Raw genomic sequence first — 20,291 nt, 5'->3', positions numbered from 1 at the left:
GGCCTCGCGCAGCTGGCGAGAAGTGCCATTGCTACTGGCCTGGAGCGCAGACAGATGGGCGCTGCCTCTAAACCTGTTTAAGGTTTAAATGTTCGTGGGGAACCCGGTGCTAAAATACTCGCAGACAACCTAATTCGGGCTCAGCGTTACATAAGTAGCAGAGCCGCTACCTCGCTGTGATCTACTGAAACAAACTTTTGTTGGCCGATAGATCCTACGGCGGGGGGGGGGGGGGGTGCATGTCTTTTGCACCCCTCGGTCGGTTGGTCGCTCTCTCCAGACTGCGACTGCCACAGCCACGGTACGGGAACACCCACACTTGGCCAAGGCGTCTGGTGGCGAGCAGGTGGGGGGGTTGTCTAATGAGGCAATGAAGCCCCCAAAACTGCTTTGGTACCTTGAGTCCAAGCACCCTGCACTGAAAGACAAACCTGTTGAGTTTTTTTTTAGCAGAAAAAACATGAGCAAGCAGGACAGAAGCTAAGCGCCGAGAGCCGCGAAAACTAACTTGAGGAATAGACTGGACATGAGGAACCTGCTTCGAGTATCGCTGTATTCCTGTCGTGTTTAACACCCCCCCCCCCCCCCCCCCACCCCGGTCGGCCGGTCCGCAAGAATATTGTCAATATTAAACCGGCCGGTGCTTCAAAAAAAAGGGTGGGTACCCCTGGTGTTCATACATTATTTTTACTTCTGGTCTTTTCTGCCCCAGTGCGCATGCGTGTGACTAATTGATCTGGGGTCGATCTTGCTTTTACCTAAAGCCGAGGTAGGGGATCTTGGGCTTAAAAAGGATCTATAGGAAGGAGTACAGTCAACATTTTGGGCCAAGACCCTTCATCCTGACAAAGTGTGTTTTGCTTGAATTTCCAGCATCTGTAGATTTCTTTGTGTATTACAGAATCATCGATGTTTGTCGCACAGGAAAGAGGATATTTGTCCCTTTATGCCCATTGGCCATAATCACTTTCCATAATTGCACTCCCTTATGCTTGCAAGACTGCACTCAGACATAGGCCAAAAACTGGCAATAACATATGAACCACAGTATTTAAAAGTTGATGACTTTGTTGAAGGTAAAGTGCCCCTGTTGGAGGCAGCTTAATCCTTTATCTTTGACATACAATGGCAAAGCTCTTCCAGTACCCTATGAGGGCTGTTTCAGCGAGACTCATTTAGCTTGACACCATCAGCACAAAGCAGATTAATACTTCAGCAGCATCTGAAGTATTAATTTCCTCCACCGCCAAAGTTGCAGGATGTACTTTCTGCAAAATGATCAGTTATTTGCTTAGCATTCCCTGACAGTACCTCCCTATACTCACTATCCAGTAGAGTAAAGGCAGCAGGCGTGTTGAAACTTCACCACAAATCATATGATTTTCCAAGTTGTAAATTATCCTGACTGAAAATACACTATCATTGTTTAGATCCAGTAACTTCATTGCTATTGGATCTAAACTCTAGAACCCATTCTTCCATTGTATTGTAGGCCTACCTTCAGGCTAGCAGTGATTCAACAAAACAGTGCCCTGCTACCTTCTTAGGGACAATTAGGAATGGGTAGTAAAAGCCAGTGATGCCCACAATTCTGTCAAATGAATAAACAATCGGCAAGAAAGGCAAGAGAAAGGAAAGCATGTATGCAGATCAATTCTGGGGTGGAAAATGGAAGATGGATATTGGAGTTCAACAATGTCGACCATGGGGCATTAGTTCTCAAGTCTCTCAAAGCACTGTCTATGTCTAAAGCAATCCTCTCTTGCTTCTTTCATCATATAATCAGAAGTGCTGATGTTCAGTGTTAAATTCCACTTCCAAAGATCCTTGAAGCTATCTAAGCAGGTATATAACGTGGTTACAAAGATATATGGAATACTGGAAGGTCTGGATTCTCAATGCAGTAGCAGGGAGGTTATGCTCCAACCTTATAAAATCTGAGTCAGACCTCAGCCGGAATATTGCATGCAGTTCTGATCACCACACTATAGCACTATAGAAAGATAACACTGTAGATTACAGGGCGCAGGGGAGATTCACCAGAGTGTTCCCATGGCCATAGCATTTTAGTTATGAGGAGAGGCTGAATCTCTTCTTCCTGACGCAAAGGAGCTTAAGATGGGACATGGTGGAGATACATAAAGCTATGAGGGATATAAATAGTGGTAGAGAAAAATAGGGGATATAGATTTAGGGTAAGGGATAAGTGATTTAGAGAGAAGAAGGAATTTAGACGGAATCTGAAACCTTTTTCTTGCAGGGAGTGGTGAGTACCTGGAACTGGCAGAAGGAGTGGTGGTAACAGAGTCACTGACAGCATTTAAGAAATGTCAAGATGAACACTTGAATCACTTCGGTATAGAAGGCTATGGGCCAAGTGCCAGAAGTTGGGATTAATGTGGTTGATGCCTACTGGAGCAGGCAAAATCACCTGTCAGGTCTTGCTCCTCCCCATGTCTCTACATTTTTATATTGGCTATCTATCTTCTACCTTTTGGTCCAAATCTAACAGCTCACTTCCTCCATAGATGTTGCCTGACCTGAATCATCCAACATTTTCTGTATTGTGTAATGTAGATAGTGGAAAGTGACCACCTCCAATAACCGCAAGAGTCTTGACGACGTTAAATGGTATTACCATTGTAAACTCCCAGCTGTCAATGGCTTGGAGTTGATCACCATTACTTAGTGAAATTTTTGGTCAGTTATGTAAATACAGTGTTTCATTTCTTGGTTTTCTTCCATCTTCTATGAGCTCCCTGTATTTCTTTCTACCTTTGTCGTTGGTATTGGAATGGATCACTATCTGTAGTTCTTCACTCTTCCTCCTAAGGAATCCTTAACCCTGCTGCCAAGGTGGGAAAAAAATCTGTCATGAAAGATGCCTTCTTCCTCCAGCAATAGCTATCTGTAGAAACAGAAATAGTTAATGTTTCAGGTCATGGACTGAAGAAAAGAAAGAAGACAAGCTGATTTGCAGTATCAAGAGTGTGAAGGATGGATAGGTAGAACACAAGGAATATTTCCCTGAGGGTGAGATCTAATGAGTGAATGTAGCAGTTAAGGTCACATTATACTGTTTTGTCTCTGTTTTGTGTTGTTGATGGTCAGGCTGTGACTGATTGACCTTGTCGGGCACTGTCTAAATTGTGAAAGATAAACTAGACAAAAGTGCAATCACCAGTTTTGATATACACAAGAAGAAAGATTTGGAGGTTTTGAAACTGAGTCCTGGAGGCTGTTTTTGGCCAAGTGTTAGATTAAGTGATTCTCAATGACTTGTGTCTACTGTAACACCGTTGGATGCTACAGGCAGTTTGGGTCAGAGTGGGATGAAGAATTTAAGTGGTAGCAGCTGGAAACCCAGTGTCACTCTGGTGGATTGAATATAATTATCCAGTTTGTGCTTTGTTTCTGTCGTGTATAGAATCCACAGTGTGAAAATTGAATGCAGAACATGGGATTGGAAGAAGTGCATGTGAATCGCTGCTTCACTTGGAAAGACTGTTTGGATTTCTGGATCATGGGAAGGGAAGGAGTGAAAGTGCTGGGTGTTGAACCTCCTCTGGTTGCATTGGAGAAGTCCAAAGACTGTGCACGATATGTTCACGGAAGAGCAGATCACTGAGTCGTGGAGGGTACAGTTTCTTTGAAATGTTGAAAAAGAAAGGGAAAAAGAATATAGGTGGGGAAATTTCTTAGAGATGCAAAGAATGATTTACTTAATTGGTAGCTAATGGGGTGGATGATGAGGACTGCAGAATTCCAAGGGTCAATCTAGAATTATTACATATCCATGATGAAGATGAACCCTTTGAGACCAGGGATATAGAAACTGTCAAAGGGAAATTTACAAAGACGTTGCCTGGATTGGGGAGCATGCCTAATGAGAATAATGGCTTGAAAAATGGTGCAAGGGGGAGAGATTCAAATTTCTGGGGCATTGGAACCAGTTCTGGGGGAGGTGGGACCGGTATAAACAGGACGATCTGCACCTGGGCTAGACTGGAACCAATGTCCTAGGGGGAGTGTTTGCTACTGCTGTTCAGGAGGCTTTAAACTAATGTGGCAGGGGGATGGGAACAAGTGCAGAGAGACAGGGCTGTAAAATGAGGGTAGAAGCAAAAAGCAGTAAGGTGAAAAGTAAAAGTGGCAGGCAGTCAAATCCAGGGCATAAAGCAAAAAGGGCCACTTTTCAGCATAATTGTATAAGGGCTAAAAGTGTTGTACGAACAAGCCTGAAGGCTTTGTGTGTCAATGCGAGGAGCATTCGTAACAAGGTGGATGAATTGAATGTGCAGATAATTATTAATGTATATGATATAGTTGGGATTACAGAGACAAGGCTCCAGAGTGACCAAGGATGGGAGCTCAACATCCAGGGATATTCAGTATTCAGGAGGGATAGACAGGAAAGAAAAGGAGCTGGTTCGACGAGATTAACGCAGTAGAAAGGAAGGACATTAGCCTGCAGGATGTGGAATCGATATGGGTAGAACTGCATAACACTAAGGGGCAGAAAACGATGGTGGGAGTTGTGTACAGGCCACCTAACAGTAGTAGTGAGTTTGGGGATGGCATTAAACAGGAAATTAGAAATGCATGCAAAAAAGGAACAGTAGTTATAATGGGTGACTTCAATCTACGTATAGATTGGGTGAACCAAATTGGTAAGGGTGCTGAGGAAGAAGATTTCTTGGAATGTATGTGGGATGGTTTTCTGAACCAACATGTCGAGGAACCAACTAGAGAGCAGGCCATTCTAGTTTGGGTATTAAGCAATGAGGAAGGGTTAGTTGGCAATCTTATCGTGCGAGGCCTCTTGGGTAAGAGTGACCATAATATAGTGGAATTCTTCATTAAGATAGAGCGTGACATAGTTAATTCAGAATCAAAGGTTCTGAACTTAAAGAAGGGTAACTTTGAAGGTATGAGACGTGAATTAGCTAAGATAGACTGGCAAATGATACTTAAAAGGTTGCCGGTGGATATGCAATGGCAAGCATTTAACGATCGCATGGATGAACTACAACAATTGTTCATCCCAGTTTGGCAAAAGAATAAACCAGGGAAGGTAGTGAACCCGTGGCTGACAAGGGAAATTAGGGATAGTATCAAGTCCAAAGAAGAAACATATAAATTAGCAAAAAAAAGCGGCACACCTGAGGACTGGGAGAAATTCAGAGACCAGCAGAGGAGGACAAAGGGCTTAATTAGGAAAGGGAAAAAAGATTATGAGAGAAAGCTGACAGGGAACATAAAAACTGACTGTAAAAGCTTTTATAGATACGTGAAAAGAAAAAGATTGGTCAAGACAAATGTAGGTCCTTTACAGTCAGAAACAGGTGAATTGATCATAGGGAACAAAAACATGGCAGACCAATTGAATAAGTACTTTGGTTCTGTCTTCACTAAGGAGGACATAAATAATCTTCCGGAAATAGTAAGGGACCAAGGGTCTAGTGAGATGGAAGAACTGAGGGAAGTACATGTTAGTAGGGAAGTGGTGTTAGGTAAATTGAAGGGATTAAAGGCAGATAAATCCCCAGGGCCAGATGGTCTGCATCCCAGAGTACTTAAGGAGGTAGCCCAAGAAATAGTGGATGCATTAGTGATAATTTTTCAAAACTCCTTAGATTCTGGATTAGTTCCTGAGGATTGGAGGATGGCTAATGTAACCCCACTTTTTAAAAAAGGAGGGAGAGAAACCGGGGAATTATAGACCAGTTAGTCTGACATCACTGGTGGGGAAAATGCTGGAGACGGTTATCAAAGATGTGATAACAGCACATTTGGAAAGAGGTGAAATTATCGGACAAAGTCAGCATGGATTTGTGAAAGGAAAATCATGTCTGGCAAATCTTAAAGAATTTTTTGAAGATGTAACTAGTAGAGTGGATAGGGGAGAGCCAGTAGATGTGGTATATTTAGATTTTCAAAAGGCTTTTGACAAGGTCCCACACAGGAGATTAGTGTGCAAACTTAAAGCACACGGTACTGGGGGTATGGTATTGATGTGGATAGAGAATTGGTTGGCAGACAGGAACCAAAGAGTGGGAGCAAACGGGACCTTTTCGGAATGGCAGGCAGTGACTAGTGGGGTACCGCAAGGCTCAGTGCTGGGACCCCAGTTGTTTACAATATATATTAATGATTTAGACGAGGGAATTAAATGCAGCATCTCCAAGTTTGTGGATGACACGACGCTGGGCGGCGGTGTTAGCTGTGAGGAGGTTGCTAAGAGGATGCAGGGTGACTTGGATAGGTTAGGTGAGTGGGCAAATTCATGGTAGATACAATTTAATGTGGATAAATGTGAGGTTATCCACTTTGGTTGCAGGAACAGGAAAGCAGATTATTATCTGAACGGTGGCCGATTAGGAAAAGGGGAGATGCAATGAGACCTGGGTGTCGTTGTACACTAGTCATTGAAGGTGGGCATGCAGGTACAGCAGGCGGTGAAAAGGGCAAATGGTATGTTGGCATTCATAGCAAAAGGATTTGAGTACAGGAGCAGGGAGGTTTTTTTTAATTAGTTTTTTTATACATTTTACAGATTAAAAAAAACCCCAAATCACAATGAGGAACATTAATACAGTGCAAAATTAAGCATACAATGACATTATGATACAGAGAAAGAGAATTTAAAAAAAAAAGCACCTAAATTGAAGTAAACTTAGTATCCTCCCCAAGCCCCACAAGACAAAAAAAAAACTCCAGACCAACCACAACACAATATAGAGAATATAAATCAGGACAATCAAACTCCCAGACTGTAAATACACTTAGCAATAGAGGATAGTAATGCCTACTACCAGCAAAAAAAAGGGAGCTGAAAGCAAGGGATCGAAAAGAAAAAAAAACCCTAGTCAAGAGGAAGGTTATGAAAGTACTCGATAAAAGGTCCCCAGACCTTATGGAACTTTAGGTCCGAATTAAGAACTGAATAATGAATTTTTTTGAGGTCCAAGCAGGCCATAATGTCGTTAAGCCATTGAGCATGAGTGGGCGGGGCGACATCTCTCCATCTAAGGAGGATCAAGTGTCTAGCCAGGAGAAAGGCGAAGGATAATATTCAGCATTTGGTCGGACTCTGACGTAAATCTGGCTCGCCCCAGAAACCGAACAAAGCAATTAAGGGGTTTGGTTCTAGGTGCTGATTCAGAATATACGATAACGTAGTGAAGACATCTTTCTAATATTTCTCCAAGCTAGGACAGAACCAGTACGTATGAATGAGAGAGACCTCGCCCCTCTTGCATTTATCACAGAGCGGACTAATGTCCGGGTAGAATTGAGATGGTTTAGATTTAGACATATGGGCTCTATGAACAATCCTAAACTGTAAGAGGCAATGGCGAGCACAAAGAGAGGTTGAGTTAACTGATTTGAGAATCGTGTCCCAGCTCTCATCAGATAAGGAGGTATTTAAATCATCCTCCCATGCAATTTTAATTTTATCCACAGGGGCCCGTCGTAAGGCTGCTAATTTATCTTGAATAATTGATATTAAACCTTTACCTAGTGGATTAATGGAAAGAAATAAGTCCATAGCATTTTTTTGCAGGCATTTCAGGAAAGTTAGGAATTAAAGGAGCAATAAAGTGTCTAATTTGGAGATATCTAAAAAAATGAGCATTGGGCAGATTGAACTTAACAGAGAGCTGCTGAAAAGAAGCGAAGCAATTATCAATGAAAAGATCTTAAAAACATCTAATGCCCTTCCTATACCAAACATGGAATGCTGAATCGTACGTGGTAGGTAAAAGAAGGTGATTATCTACGACAGGGCTGGAAACTGAAAAACCATGGAAACCATAGCATTTCCTAAACTGAGCCCATAAACGCAAAGTGTGTCTAACAAGAGGATTAACTATTAATCTGGACAAACTACTAGGGAGTACAGAGCCAAGAAGTGCAGAGATAGGTAATTCTTTAGTGGAGCTCAACTCCATTGTCACCCAATTAGGGCACTCGGGTTGGCCATGGAAGAAAGACCAAAAGGTAGCACAACGTATATTAGCTGCCCAATAATATAAACGAAAGTTAGGTAAAGCCATGCCACCCTCGGTATTTTAGATTTTTGGAGATGGATTTTATTAATTCTAGAGCGCTTATTCTTCCACAGATATGACAAAATAATAGAGTCTAAGGAATCAAAAAATCAAAAAAAGATTTAGGAATAAAAATTGGGATAGATTGAAATAAGTATAAAAATTTGGGGAGAACATACATTTTAACAACATTAATACAACCTATCAAAGACATAGATAGAGGTGACCATTGTAATAGACTCTGTTTTATAGTATATGAAAGATTGGCAAAGTTTTCATGAAAGAGATCTTTAAACTTCCTTGTGACTGTAATTCCAAGATAAGTAAATTGATTATGGACTACTTTAAAAGGGAGATCACGAAATGTTAATTCTTGTGCTTCTTTATTAATTGGGAATAGTTCACTCTTATGTAAAGTAAGTTTATAGCCAGAGATCTGGCTAAACTGGTCATGAAGTGAAAACATTGGAGGTAAGGATGTAGATGGATTTGAGAGAAAGAGTAATAAGTCATCAGCATAAAGAGAAACTTTATGCTCAACACCCCCTCTCCAAATCCCGGTCAATTCAGGACAATTTCGAAATGCTATCGCCAAAGATTCTATAGCCAAATCAAAGAGAAAGGGACTTAAGGGGCATCCCTGACAGGTGCCATGTTTGAGATTAAATACTTGGGATTTCTGAAAATTAGTTAAAACAGAAGCAGTAGGACACAGGTACAGCAATTTGATCCAAGAGGTGAAACTTTGACCGAGGTCAAATTTTTCTAAGACTGCAAAAAGGTAGTTCCACTCTATACAAACAAATGCTTTCTCCGCATCGAGGGAAATAACACATTCAGGAATCCCAGTTGGAGGTGAGTATAAGATATTAAATAAACGCCGGATGTTAAAAAATGGGAGACGGTTTTTACTAAAACCTGATTGGTCATCAGAGATAATGGAGGGAATAACGGTTTCTAATCTATGAGCCAAAACTTCAGCTAAGATCTTTACATCAACATTGAGCAAAGAAATCGGCCTATACGAGGAACACTCTGTTGGGTCTTTGCCCTTTTTTAATAGAAGAATAATAGATGGCTCATTGAAAGAGGGTGGCAATTTGCCGTAATTAAACAAATCAGATAATACTGAAAGAAACTGAGGAGAAAGAAGTGAAGAGAATGATTTGTAAAATTCTACGGGGAACCCATCAGGTCCAGGAGATTTCCCTGAGGACAGTGCAGAAATTACAAAAGATATTTCTTCTGATGATATAGGCGCATTAAGTTTGGCTTTAGAATCAGATGAAAGTGAATGAATATTTAGATTCTTTAAAAGTTGATCAGCAGAGATATTCAAAGATTCATTCAAAGATTCAGAGGAATAAAGCCGAGAATAAAAATTTTTAAATGCGTCATTAATTTCTAAATGATCCGATGTAAAGTCTCTGTTCTCCTTCCAGATCTTTGTGATATGTTGTTTGGCTTTGGAATGCCTCAGCTGATTGGCTAGAAATTTACCAGACTTATCCCCATGAATGTAAAAGCGACTCTTGCTTTCGAGAAGTTGACGTTCGACAGGTTGAGTAGACAGAAGATTAAATTTAGTTTGGAGTTCAACATGCTTCTTGTATAGTTCAGGGTTCTTAGTTTGAGCATATAGTTGATCCAATTCTTTAATCTGGTTAATGAGGTCTAATTGATCTGCACAGGATCTTCTGTTGAGATTTGCTGTGTATTTGACCCCTCAGATATGCTTTCATGGCATCCCAGACAATCTGGGATGACACTTCAGGTGATGTATTAGTGTTAAAATAAAAGGTTATCTGATCCTTAATAAATTTTTAAAAATCATCATCCGATAATAAAGTTGAATCAAACCGCCTGTGTTTATTCCTCTGAGGGAGACCAGGAAAGTTCAGCGAGAGAGTAATTGGGGCATGGTCAGAAATCAGTATACTCTGATAGTCACAAGAGTAGGCCAATGGAATAAGTTGGGTATCGAGTAAGAAATAGTCATTTCTAGTGACGGTATGGTGAACATGTGAAAAAAAAGAATAATCTCTCAGTAGGATGAAGGAAACGCCATATATCAGAGATACCAAAATTAGAGAGAAACGATTGGATAGCTAAGGCAGATTTTGTAGGTGATCTGGTAACAGAGGATGATCGATCCAGATTGGGATCTAACCAACAGTTGAAGTCACCACCCAGTATAAGAGAGTATGAGTTTAAGTCTGGTAGTGAGGAAAAAAAACGTTTAAAAAAGTTGACATCATCAAAATTGGGGGCATACAGGTTTGCTAGTACAACTTTAGTGTTGTATAGTTTACCAGAAACAATAACAAAATGACCATTTGTATCAGATATTTTATTATGGAGTTCAAAAGGAATATTTGAGTTAATAAGAATGGAGACTCCCCTAGCTTTAGCGGCAAAGGATGAATGAAAATGCTGACCTGCCCACTTTGACAGAAGCCGGGAGTTATCAAAACAACGAATATGAGTTTCTTGAAGGAAAGCAATGTCAGCTTTGAGTTGTTTAATATGTGAGAATACCTTCCTCCTTTTAACAGGGTGATTCAATCCCTTTACATTCCAGCTCACGAATTTAAGTGCACTAGCCATTATCAATTACTAATGCATAAAAGGCAGCAGGCATATAGAAAGTCAAGCAATACAATAGCAGTCTAGGAGCAGAAATGTAAACATAGATTCGTGAAATCAAAACATAAACATGTCCTGAGCAATAAAGACAAACAATAAATACAGTGAGTGATGTTGGAACTGGAAAATCCACCCCACCCACACAACCCAAAACCACAACCAAAAAAAGCAGCTAGCTCTACCAAAAAAATTAACCCAAATATAACTTCCAGATCTGTGTCATTAACAGCAGTTCCGTATAAATACTATAGCAAATAGTAACTAGTTTATGCACTAGAAAACATAACTACAAATATAGAAATATAAAACTTAATACAGAGAAAATCGGAAGAAAACCAAAACTAACCTACCCGCGAAAAATTATGGAAGAGTAAAGTAAGAGAAAGGGAAAAAAAAAGGGAGGAAGGGGAAAATTATAGATTCAAGAAGAGTACTTATCAACCATTTACAGAGAGGAAAAAAAAGTCAAAGATTAAAAAAAAGGTGAAAAAAAAATTAAAAAAATAAAATAATCAGCAGTTAAATTGTGAACCAACAAACAGGGAGGCCTTCAATAAAGACTTCAAACCTCCAAAACAAGTTGGAGTCAATTGTAGAACTCTATAGATAAAGTTATACAAGAATAAAATAGATTACACAAATACTATTTAAACGTCCATAGGGACTATTTAATGTCTATTTAAAAAAGACACACCAAATCCAGGGAGAGATTGTCAACAGCCCTTAGAGTTTCAATAAATAATGTCTGAGTGATTCAAGTAAAGTCTGAGTCCAGAAAAAAGTTATTTTACTATGAGAAGTACTTATCCACCATTTTAGGAGGTCCGATCGGGTTCTGAAGATGGCTGGATAGCCGGAAGACTTGCAACAAATGCCTCAGCCTTCTTCACTGACTTAAACCACTTATATTTTCCAGTATTAAGCGTGATTTGTAAATCGGCAGGAGTGCGAAGAAAGGGTTTAAAACCACGATCAAAAAGCACTTTCATTACGCCTTTAAACTCAGCGCGCATCTTTAAGGTCTGGGGTGCAAGATCTTCCACAAAGCGAATGATTGTATTTTGGAAAGTAAAAGTACCTCTGCGATGTGCCTCCATAATCAGACGGTGTTTTACCTGGTATTGATGAAAGCACAAAATTACCGGTCGCGGGCGGGAGCCCAGAATTCTGGGGGGAACGTTGACCCTGTGTGCCCTTTCGAGCTCAGGCGGGTTTGGAAGCAGATCTTTCCCGAATATCTCACAGAGAAACTCGGCGAAAAACTTCAGGGTTGATCCCCGTTCGGTGGCTTCTGGCAACCCAAGAATTCGAAGGTTACAGCGTCTGCTCCCATTTTCGAGATCCACCATTTTGGAAAGGAGTTTGTTATTTTTTTCTTCAAGGCTGGAACAGAGAGTCGATGCGAGATAAGTGTTCAGCATGTTCGTCCACTCTATCGTTGATCCTATCCAGTTTGGCTTCCAGCTGTTTGAAAGCAGTTCTAAGTTCCTTTAAAATGCCATCTCGATGCTGTTCCAGCGCAGCGAGGGTCTCAGAAGGCAGAGCTGGAACTTCCTTTCTCTCGGATTTAGAACTCTTGCTAGACATTGTAAAGTAGATGTGTTCACAGGCAAGTAAAAGAAACCAAATAAAGTTCCTAATTAAGGTTTAAAAAATGGAGACATTTAGTGCAAAGATAGCGAAAATAATGGAACAAAAGTTCGGAGCAGCCAAGCAATCGCCATCTTACGGGAAGTCCGTGCAGGGAGGTTCTACTGCAGTTGTACAAGGCCTTGGTGAGACCACACCTAGAGTATTGTGTGCAGATTTGGTCCCCTAATCTGAGGAAAGACATTCTTGCCATAGAGGGAGTACAAAGAAGGTTCACCAGATTGATTCCTGGGATGGGTGGACTTTCATATGAAGAAAGACTGGATCGACTAGGCTTATACTCACTGGAATTTAGAAGATTGAGGGGGGATCTTATTGAAACATATAAAATTCTAAAGGGATTGGACAGGCTAGATGCAGGAAGGTTGTTTCCGATGTTGGGGAAGTCCAGAACGAGGGGTCACAGTTTAAGGATAAAGGGGAAGCCTTTTAGGACTGAGATGAGGTGTTACGGATTCAAGCAACAATAAATATATGAGTTAGGCAGGGGTTTTTATAACAAACAACACGTTTATTAAACACTGAAAACAAACCCCCCAAAAGTAAACAAATCACTAACGTAATCGGAAATCAGCTGCTGTGCGGCAGCTTAAACAGTTCTTAAAGCGATGTTGCAAAAACAGTTCTTCAAAGTAGTATTGCAAAAGTTCAAAATGCTTACAGTCCATTTAAGGGAGAGACTTTTTAAGACGATTTAAATTCTCTTTCACGTCGTGTTGTTGCAGTTCCCAGTCGAACTACTTTTCCCACGATGAATTTTACAAAGATGGACAAATGAAACGGCTTAAAGGCACTGACCTTTCCTTTACAAAACTGTTCCCAATCCTTTCTGCTATACACAGGGATTAACACGAGAACAGTCAACAAATTCCTTCTGAATGAGGATCAAGCAAGGTCGAACCTGTTTCACCGTCGAAATCGACTTTCCTCGTTTTTTAACTTCCGAACTCCGATCTTCACCCTCCACTGATTCTCAACTAGCAGTATTATAAAGCAACTGCTAGCAATGACCTTTTAAACTTTAGGCATTACATAAAACTTCATCTTTCAACTAAACTGCGTCATAACATTAAATCACGCAGTGACATGAAGTCAACATGGCAAATCCAGCCACGAATTGCCCCTCCTCACAGGGAGGGGTCCTCCTTTTATACCCTGTAAAAAAAACCTGTCACATGACCTCTACTGGTGGGAAAATGATGTCACTCCAGCATCACAAGTCCAGTATAGCTTCAAGACCTGTCACATGACAAGTACACCACTGTCACGTGTCACGGGTACGTAACAGAGGAAAAACTTCTTCACACAGAGAGTGGTGAATCTGTGGAATTCTCTGCCACAGGAAACAGTTGAGGCCGGTTGATTGGCTATATTTAAGAGGGAGTTAGATACGGCCCTTGTGGCTAAAGGGATCGGGGGTATGGAGAGAAAGCAGGTACAGGGATCTGAGTTGGATGATCAGCCATGATCATACTGAATGGCGGTGCAGGCTCAAAGGGCCAAATGGCCTACTCCTGCTCCTATTTTCTATGTTTCTATGTTTCTGTAACATAGAAAACCTACTGCACAATACAGGCCCTTCACCTCACAATGCTGTGCCAAACGTATACTTATTCTAGAAATTACCTGGGGTTATCCATAGCCCACTATTTTTCTAAGGTCCATGTACCTATCCAAGAGTCTCTGAAAAGGCCGCATTGTATCCGCATCTATCACCGTCGCTGGCAGCCCATTTCACACACTCACCACTCTGCGTAAAAAACTTACTCCTGACATCTCCTCTGTACTTGCTCCCAAGACCCTTAAAACTGTGCCCTCTTGTGTTAGCAATTTCAGCCCTGGGAAAAAGCATCTGACTATCCTCATGATCAATGCCTCTCATCATCTTATGCACCCCTGTCAGGTAACCTCTCATCCACTGCTGCTCCAAGGAGAAAAGACCAAATTCACTCAACCTGTTCTCATAAGGCATGTTTCCCAATCCAGGCAACATCCTTGTAAAACTCCTCTGCACCCTTTCTATGGTTTCCACATCCTTCCTGTAGTGAGCCGACCAGAACTGAGCACAGTACTCCAAGTGGTGTCTGACCAGGGTCCTATATACTTGCAACATTTCTTCTTGACTCCTAAATTCAATTCCACGATTAATGAAGGCCAATACACCATATGCCTTTTTAACCACAAAGCAAACTTGCTTTGTGCGTCCTTCGGACTCCAAGATCCCTCTGATCCTCCACACTGCCAAGAGTCTTACCATTAATACCATATGTAGCCTCCATACCCCCAGTTGACGCCTGTTCGCCTAGGTGAACTGCCGTCGCCCCGCCAGTAGTGTAATGCCCCCCCAGTACATGCTCACAATACAAATATCCGACAATATCCAAAAGCAAGTAAATAATTACAACTTCATAGTGATTTCTTAGTGATGGATTAGTAGAAATAGATAACCTAAAGGCGCCGAAGTAATAATAAGTTGTCAGTTTGTGTACATATTTTAATACGTTGGAGCACACGCCTCCAGTTCCTTCCACAACGACCTTCTGAGCCTTTGGCCACCATCCAAACCGCTGACATACAGTATCCATCACTCTGGAACCGCTGCCCTCTCCACACACGTCGGTCCTCCTCACTCTCCTCCCAAAAAAGACTGCAAACTCCCACTCAGCTTACACAGACAAGATAGCATAACAATTGTCCATTGGTTATTTTTCCCCTTATCAGTAGCCATAACCCAAGCATACCAGACACAGAATCCTATTATAGCATTGCAGAGAAGCCATTTTGTTAGCTCTAACAGTTGACACAATGGTTACTGGTATTGAGAACCCTACATATATTCTGCCATCATATTTGACCTACCAAAATGAACCTCTTCACACTTATCTGGGTTGAACTCCATCTGCCACCTCTCAGCCCAGTTTTGCATCTTATCAATGTCCCGCTGTAACTTCTGACAGTCCTCCACACTATCCACAACACCCCAAACCTTTGTGTCATCAGCAAACTTACTAACCCATCCCTCCACTTCCTCATCCAGGTCATTTATAAAAATCATGAAGGGAAAGGGTCCCAGAACAGATCCCTGAGGCACTCCACTGGTCACCGACCTCCATACAGAATATGACCCATCTAAACAACTCTATGCCTTCTGTGGGCAAGCCAGTTCTAAATCCGCAAAGCAATGTTCCCTTGGATCCCATGCCTCCATACTTTCACAATAAGCCTTGCATGGGTACCTTATCAAATGCTTTGCTAAAATCCATGTACACTACATCTACTGCTCTTCCTTCATCAATGTGTTTAGTCACATCCACAAAAAATTAAATCAGCCTCTTAAGGCACGACCTGCTCTTGACAAAGCCATGCTAACTATTCCTAGTCATATTATATCTCTCTAAATGTTCATAAAACCTGCCTGTTAGAATCTTCTCCATCAACTTACCAACCACTGAAGTAAGACTCACTAGTCTATAATTTTCTGGGCTATCTCTACTCCCTTTGTTGAATAAATGAACAACATCCGTAACCCTCCAATCCTCCAGAACCTCTCCTGTCCCCATTGATGATTCAAAGATCATTACTAGAGGCTCAGCAATCTCCTCCCTTCCCTCCCACAGTAGCCTGGGGCACATCTCATCCAGTTCCAGCGACTTATTCAACTTGATGTTCTACAAAATGTCTTAGATGTAAGTGAGAAGGGATTGGACCTGGGGAAAAAGAAAAATTTTGGTGTGGCAAGAGTAGGCTATAACAATGCTTCTGTTTGGAGGGTGCAGCTTGTGGATCTTAGTAGAACCAAGCTGTGTAAAGTTGAAAGTGATGGAGACAACTTATCAAGCGATATGCTGCATTTTATCCATCATTCCCTGTCACCAAAGACTTACTTGCTTTCCCTTTTCCCCATTCTGATATAGGGTACCAGACCTAAAATGTTAACTGATTCGTTTTTCATAGATGATGCTGACCTGCTGAGTGTTTTCCAGCTTCCTTTGTGTTCTTTGTAGTTTGTGCAGGAGAGCAAATGGAGAAAGAAGCATTATATTGCAGCCGTACTATTTTGGAAATACTTGGCTTGTCGCTCAGCTAGTTTCCCCTCTAAATTCTATTTAAATCCTTTAAATTTCCTCTAAATTTTAACATTCGCCCATTGTATTGGGCTGACAAGATAATACTAATATTTTCAGGCTACCAACAGTCCTTCCAGGTGAGGCAGTAATGTACTTGTAAATCTGCTGGGGTTGTCTACTGTATCCGGTGCTCCTGATGCGGCCTGCTCTACTTTGGTGAAACCCAACATAAGTTGGGGGACTGCTTTGTCGAACACCTCCACTCCATCCACTAAGAGTGGAATTTCTCGGTGGCCAACCATTTTAATTCCTATCCTCATTTCCATTCTGACATATTGGTCCATGGTCTGCTCTTTTGCCACGATGAGGCCACTCTCAAATTCTGTCTGGGTAGCCTCCAACCTGATGGCATAAACATTGATTTCTTCTGATAAAATTTTCACTCCCCCTTCCTTCTTTCCCAAATTTGGTCTCTCACCTCTTCTCCTCACCTGCTTATCACCTGGTGCCCCTTCTTTGTCCCTTTTTCTGATGGTCCACTCTCCTCTCCTATTAGATTCCTCCTTCTTTACCCTTTACCTTTCCCACCCACCTGGCTTCACCTATCATCTTCCAGCTGGTTCTACTTCCCTTCCTCCACTCCCCCCCCACCACTTTTTTTGGGCTTCTTTCCCTTTTCAGTCCTGAAGAAGGGTCTCAGCTTGAAAAATCAATTGTTTATTAACTTCCATAGAAATGACCTGCTAAGTTCCTCCAGCACTCTGTGTGCGTTGCTAAAATATTCTGGTTCTTACAACTCCAGTTGAGGTATGGAGTCGTAACATGTGACATTCAGTATAAGCCATATTATTGATCATTTTTAAATGCGTTTTTAAGGTATAATTTTCATCAACTTTACCTCTAACTTCCACCCTGCCTTTAAATTCACTTGGTCCATTTCTGACAGCTCTCTCCCCTTTCTCAATCTCTCTGTCTCATCCCTGGAGACAACCTGTCCCTCCCCAGTGATCTCCCTCCTGGCACACAGTGAAGGAAATGCTACATCTGCCCATTCACTTCCTCCTTCACCTCCATTCAGGGCCCCAAACAGTCCTTCCAGGTGAGACAACACTTCACCTGTGAATCTGTTGTGGTTGCCTATTGTATCTGGTGCTCCCGATGCAGCTTCCTGTGCACTGGTGAGACTGATGTAAATAGGTGGACCGCTTTGTTAAGCACCTCAGCTCCATCTGCCAAAAGAGGACTTACCCGGTGTCCAAATATTTTAATTCCTATCCCCATTCCCATTCTGATATGTCAGTCAATGGCCTCCTCTTCTGCCATGATGAGACCACTCTCAAGGTGTAAGAGCAACTTTTCTTATTCTGTCTAGGTAACCTCCAATCTGTTGGCATGAATATTGATTTTTCCTTTCCAGTAATTTTCTGTCCCTTTTTCCTTTTCCCCTCTCCCTTTCCTGTTTTTTCATTCCTCATTTGTCCTCGTATCTTTTCTCCTCAGCTGCCTATCACGTACCCCTGTTGCCCCTCCTTCTTTCCTTGGTCCACTTTCCTCGCCTATCAGATTCCTCCTCCAGCATTTAACCTTGCCCACCTGGCTTCATCTATCACCTTTTAATTTGTCCTCCTTCCCTCTCCCCCTACCTTTTTATTAGGCATCTTCTTTCTAATCTTGATGAAGGGTCTTGGCCTGAAGTGTCGATTGTTTTCTCATCTTTATAGATGCTGCCTGACTTGCTGAGTTCTTCCAGCATTTTGTGTGTGTTGCTCTTGATTTTCAGCATCTGCAGAATGTGTTGTGTTTATAATGTGTTGACTTTCATGACTTTAACACTCACCGCTAAGTCAACTGTTTGTAAGTTCATGTCTCGTATTGGAAATCTGAGATAAAAAATGTAGACCGAAACTTTGTCTTGGATTGAGGGATTTAGTGACTTGCAGCAGTGTGGACTTCACTGCGAAGAGGTATTTGTCTCCACAAACTTAGTGCCACTGATATTGCAAAGAAGGAGTACCTCTTCAGGGATAGATTGATGATGCTAAGTCCAATTGACTTTCGTTCCCTTGTGTTTATTTTGTCACCCCAGCTATACTGAGTGGCATCTTAGCTAGTATCTTAGCTAGTGTCAGAATCAGAGCATGGAAACTGGCCTTTTGGACCAACTGATCCATGCCAACAAGTTCCCCATCTAAGCTAGTCCCAATTGCCTGCTTTTGGTCATACTCCTTGAAGCTTTTTCTATTCATGTACCTGTTGAAGAACCATTAAATATTGGTAGTGTACCTGTCTCAACCACTTCTTTTGACTGCTCATTCTAATATACTGACCACTGTGTGGATGGAAAAAGTTGCACCTGTTACTTTAGAACACCTAAAAGGTTGGACTGTACTTGCTTGGAGAAGATTTAACTGTGCTGTGTACCTTGGTATATTTTGTTGCAGATCCTGTTCCAGCATTGGATCTAGGACAGCAACTCCAACTCAAAGTTCAACGCATGCATGACATTGAAACAGAGAATCAGAAGCTCCGCGAAACACTTGAAGAATACAATAAAGAATTTGCAGAAGTCAAGAACCAGGGTAAGGACTGGAAAATTTTACCTGTTATTAGAACTGTCAATAATGAATTCCTTTGATTCATTTATGATGGGGTTGCAATTTGAGTACCAGATTAAGCAGAAGAGGTGGAAGCTCTCTTGATTTCAGAATGATGATAAGGTAATTTCACTGAAGCATTCAGATTATTAAGACTTTTGCATGGCAGAGTTGGCATTTAGGATTGACATGTTCTGGTAAGATTGCGCCATTAAGTAATGACTCTTTGCATGCAGACTCATTAAATATTCCCAGTTTGGACTACTGCAGTTGAAATCCTCAGTAACAGACATGGGTGCTTCAGTGGATAGCATCGTTTTAAGATGTGTAAAACATCAGTTAGTATTCAAAATCAACACACTTTGAATGGTAGACTTGGATTGCGAGTGCATTTTCCCTTTGAGGAAATGGAACTGGGGATGCTGTATTGGTCTACATGTACAATTGAAATGCAGAGGCCTTAGACTTCTACTCCTGACTATCCTGCTGGCAAATGTACAGTTTCTGGAAAATAAAAATGAAGATCTCAGAGAAAATTGCTGTATCAGAGGGACATGCTGTATATTCTGCTTTACAGAAACATGTCTCACACCAGCAACTTGGGATGCACTTTTGCAGCTCGATAGCTTCAGTATTCTCTGCAAAAAGAGGATAGCTCAGTCTTTTAAAGGTGGAGTATGCTTTATGATTAACTCATTGTATTGCACAAACGTGGCAGTTCTGTCTGTCTTGCTCACCTGATCTGGATCATCTAGTGGTTAGATGTCTATTTTATCTGCTGAGGGAGTTTTCCTCCTTCATCTGCATAGCTGTATACAGTCCACCGCAGGCCACTCTCAAGCAGGCATTGGAGGAGTTGAGCAATGTGATCAGCAGTCATGAAATAAAACACCCTATCATTGCAGGGGATTTCAACCAAGCCAGCTTGAAGAAGTCTTATACAACAACTGCCAACATACCACCTGTGGGACCAGAGGAGTCAACATACTTGACTACTCTTATGCCACCATTAAGAACATTTACAGTGCCATCCCACATCCACACTTTGAAAAGTCCGATCACTTGGCTGTACTTATATTCCTAGCATGTAGGTGGAGACTAAAGACTACAGCATCAGTGGTGAGGACCAAGAAGGATGGATGAGGAGCACTTACACGACTGCTTTGAGACATGGAACTGGACAATTAAAGGCTTCATCTTTGAAACTGATGAATATGCCACAGTTGACACCAACCTCAGCAAGACCTGTGTGGATGAGAGTGTGACTTTGAGAGCATACC

At 41.5% G+C, this 20,291-nt stretch overlaps 1 protein-coding gene across 8 annotated transcripts in view; it reads left to right on the top strand.

Moving 5' to 3' along the window:
* Positions 1-20,291, top strand: part of LOC132395815 (protein CASP-like) — a 739,549-nt gene that overhangs the window by 191,447 nt on the left and 527,811 nt on the right. For all 8 annotated transcript variants that reach the window (XR_009512755.1, XM_059972899.1, XM_059972897.1 and 5 more), the window contains exon 5: positions 18,859-18,996. Coding sequence is in view for 7 of the 8 variants with exons in the window: in XM_059972899.1 (XP_059828882.1) it covers positions 18,859-18,996 (138 nt within the window). In the remaining variant the exon portion in view is untranslated. The remainder of the gene's footprint in view (positions 1-18,858; positions 18,997-20,291) is intronic.

This window comes from Hypanus sabinus, chromosome 6, assembly GCF_030144855.1.
Source record: "Hypanus sabinus isolate sHypSab1 chromosome 6, sHypSab1.hap1, whole genome shotgun sequence".
NCBI classification, from domain to species: Eukaryota; Metazoa; Chordata; class Chondrichthyes; order Myliobatiformes; family Dasyatidae; genus Hypanus; species Hypanus sabinus.
The sequence above is the reverse complement of the archived record's forward strand: the minus strand, read 5'-3'. Positions and strand labels throughout refer to the sequence as shown.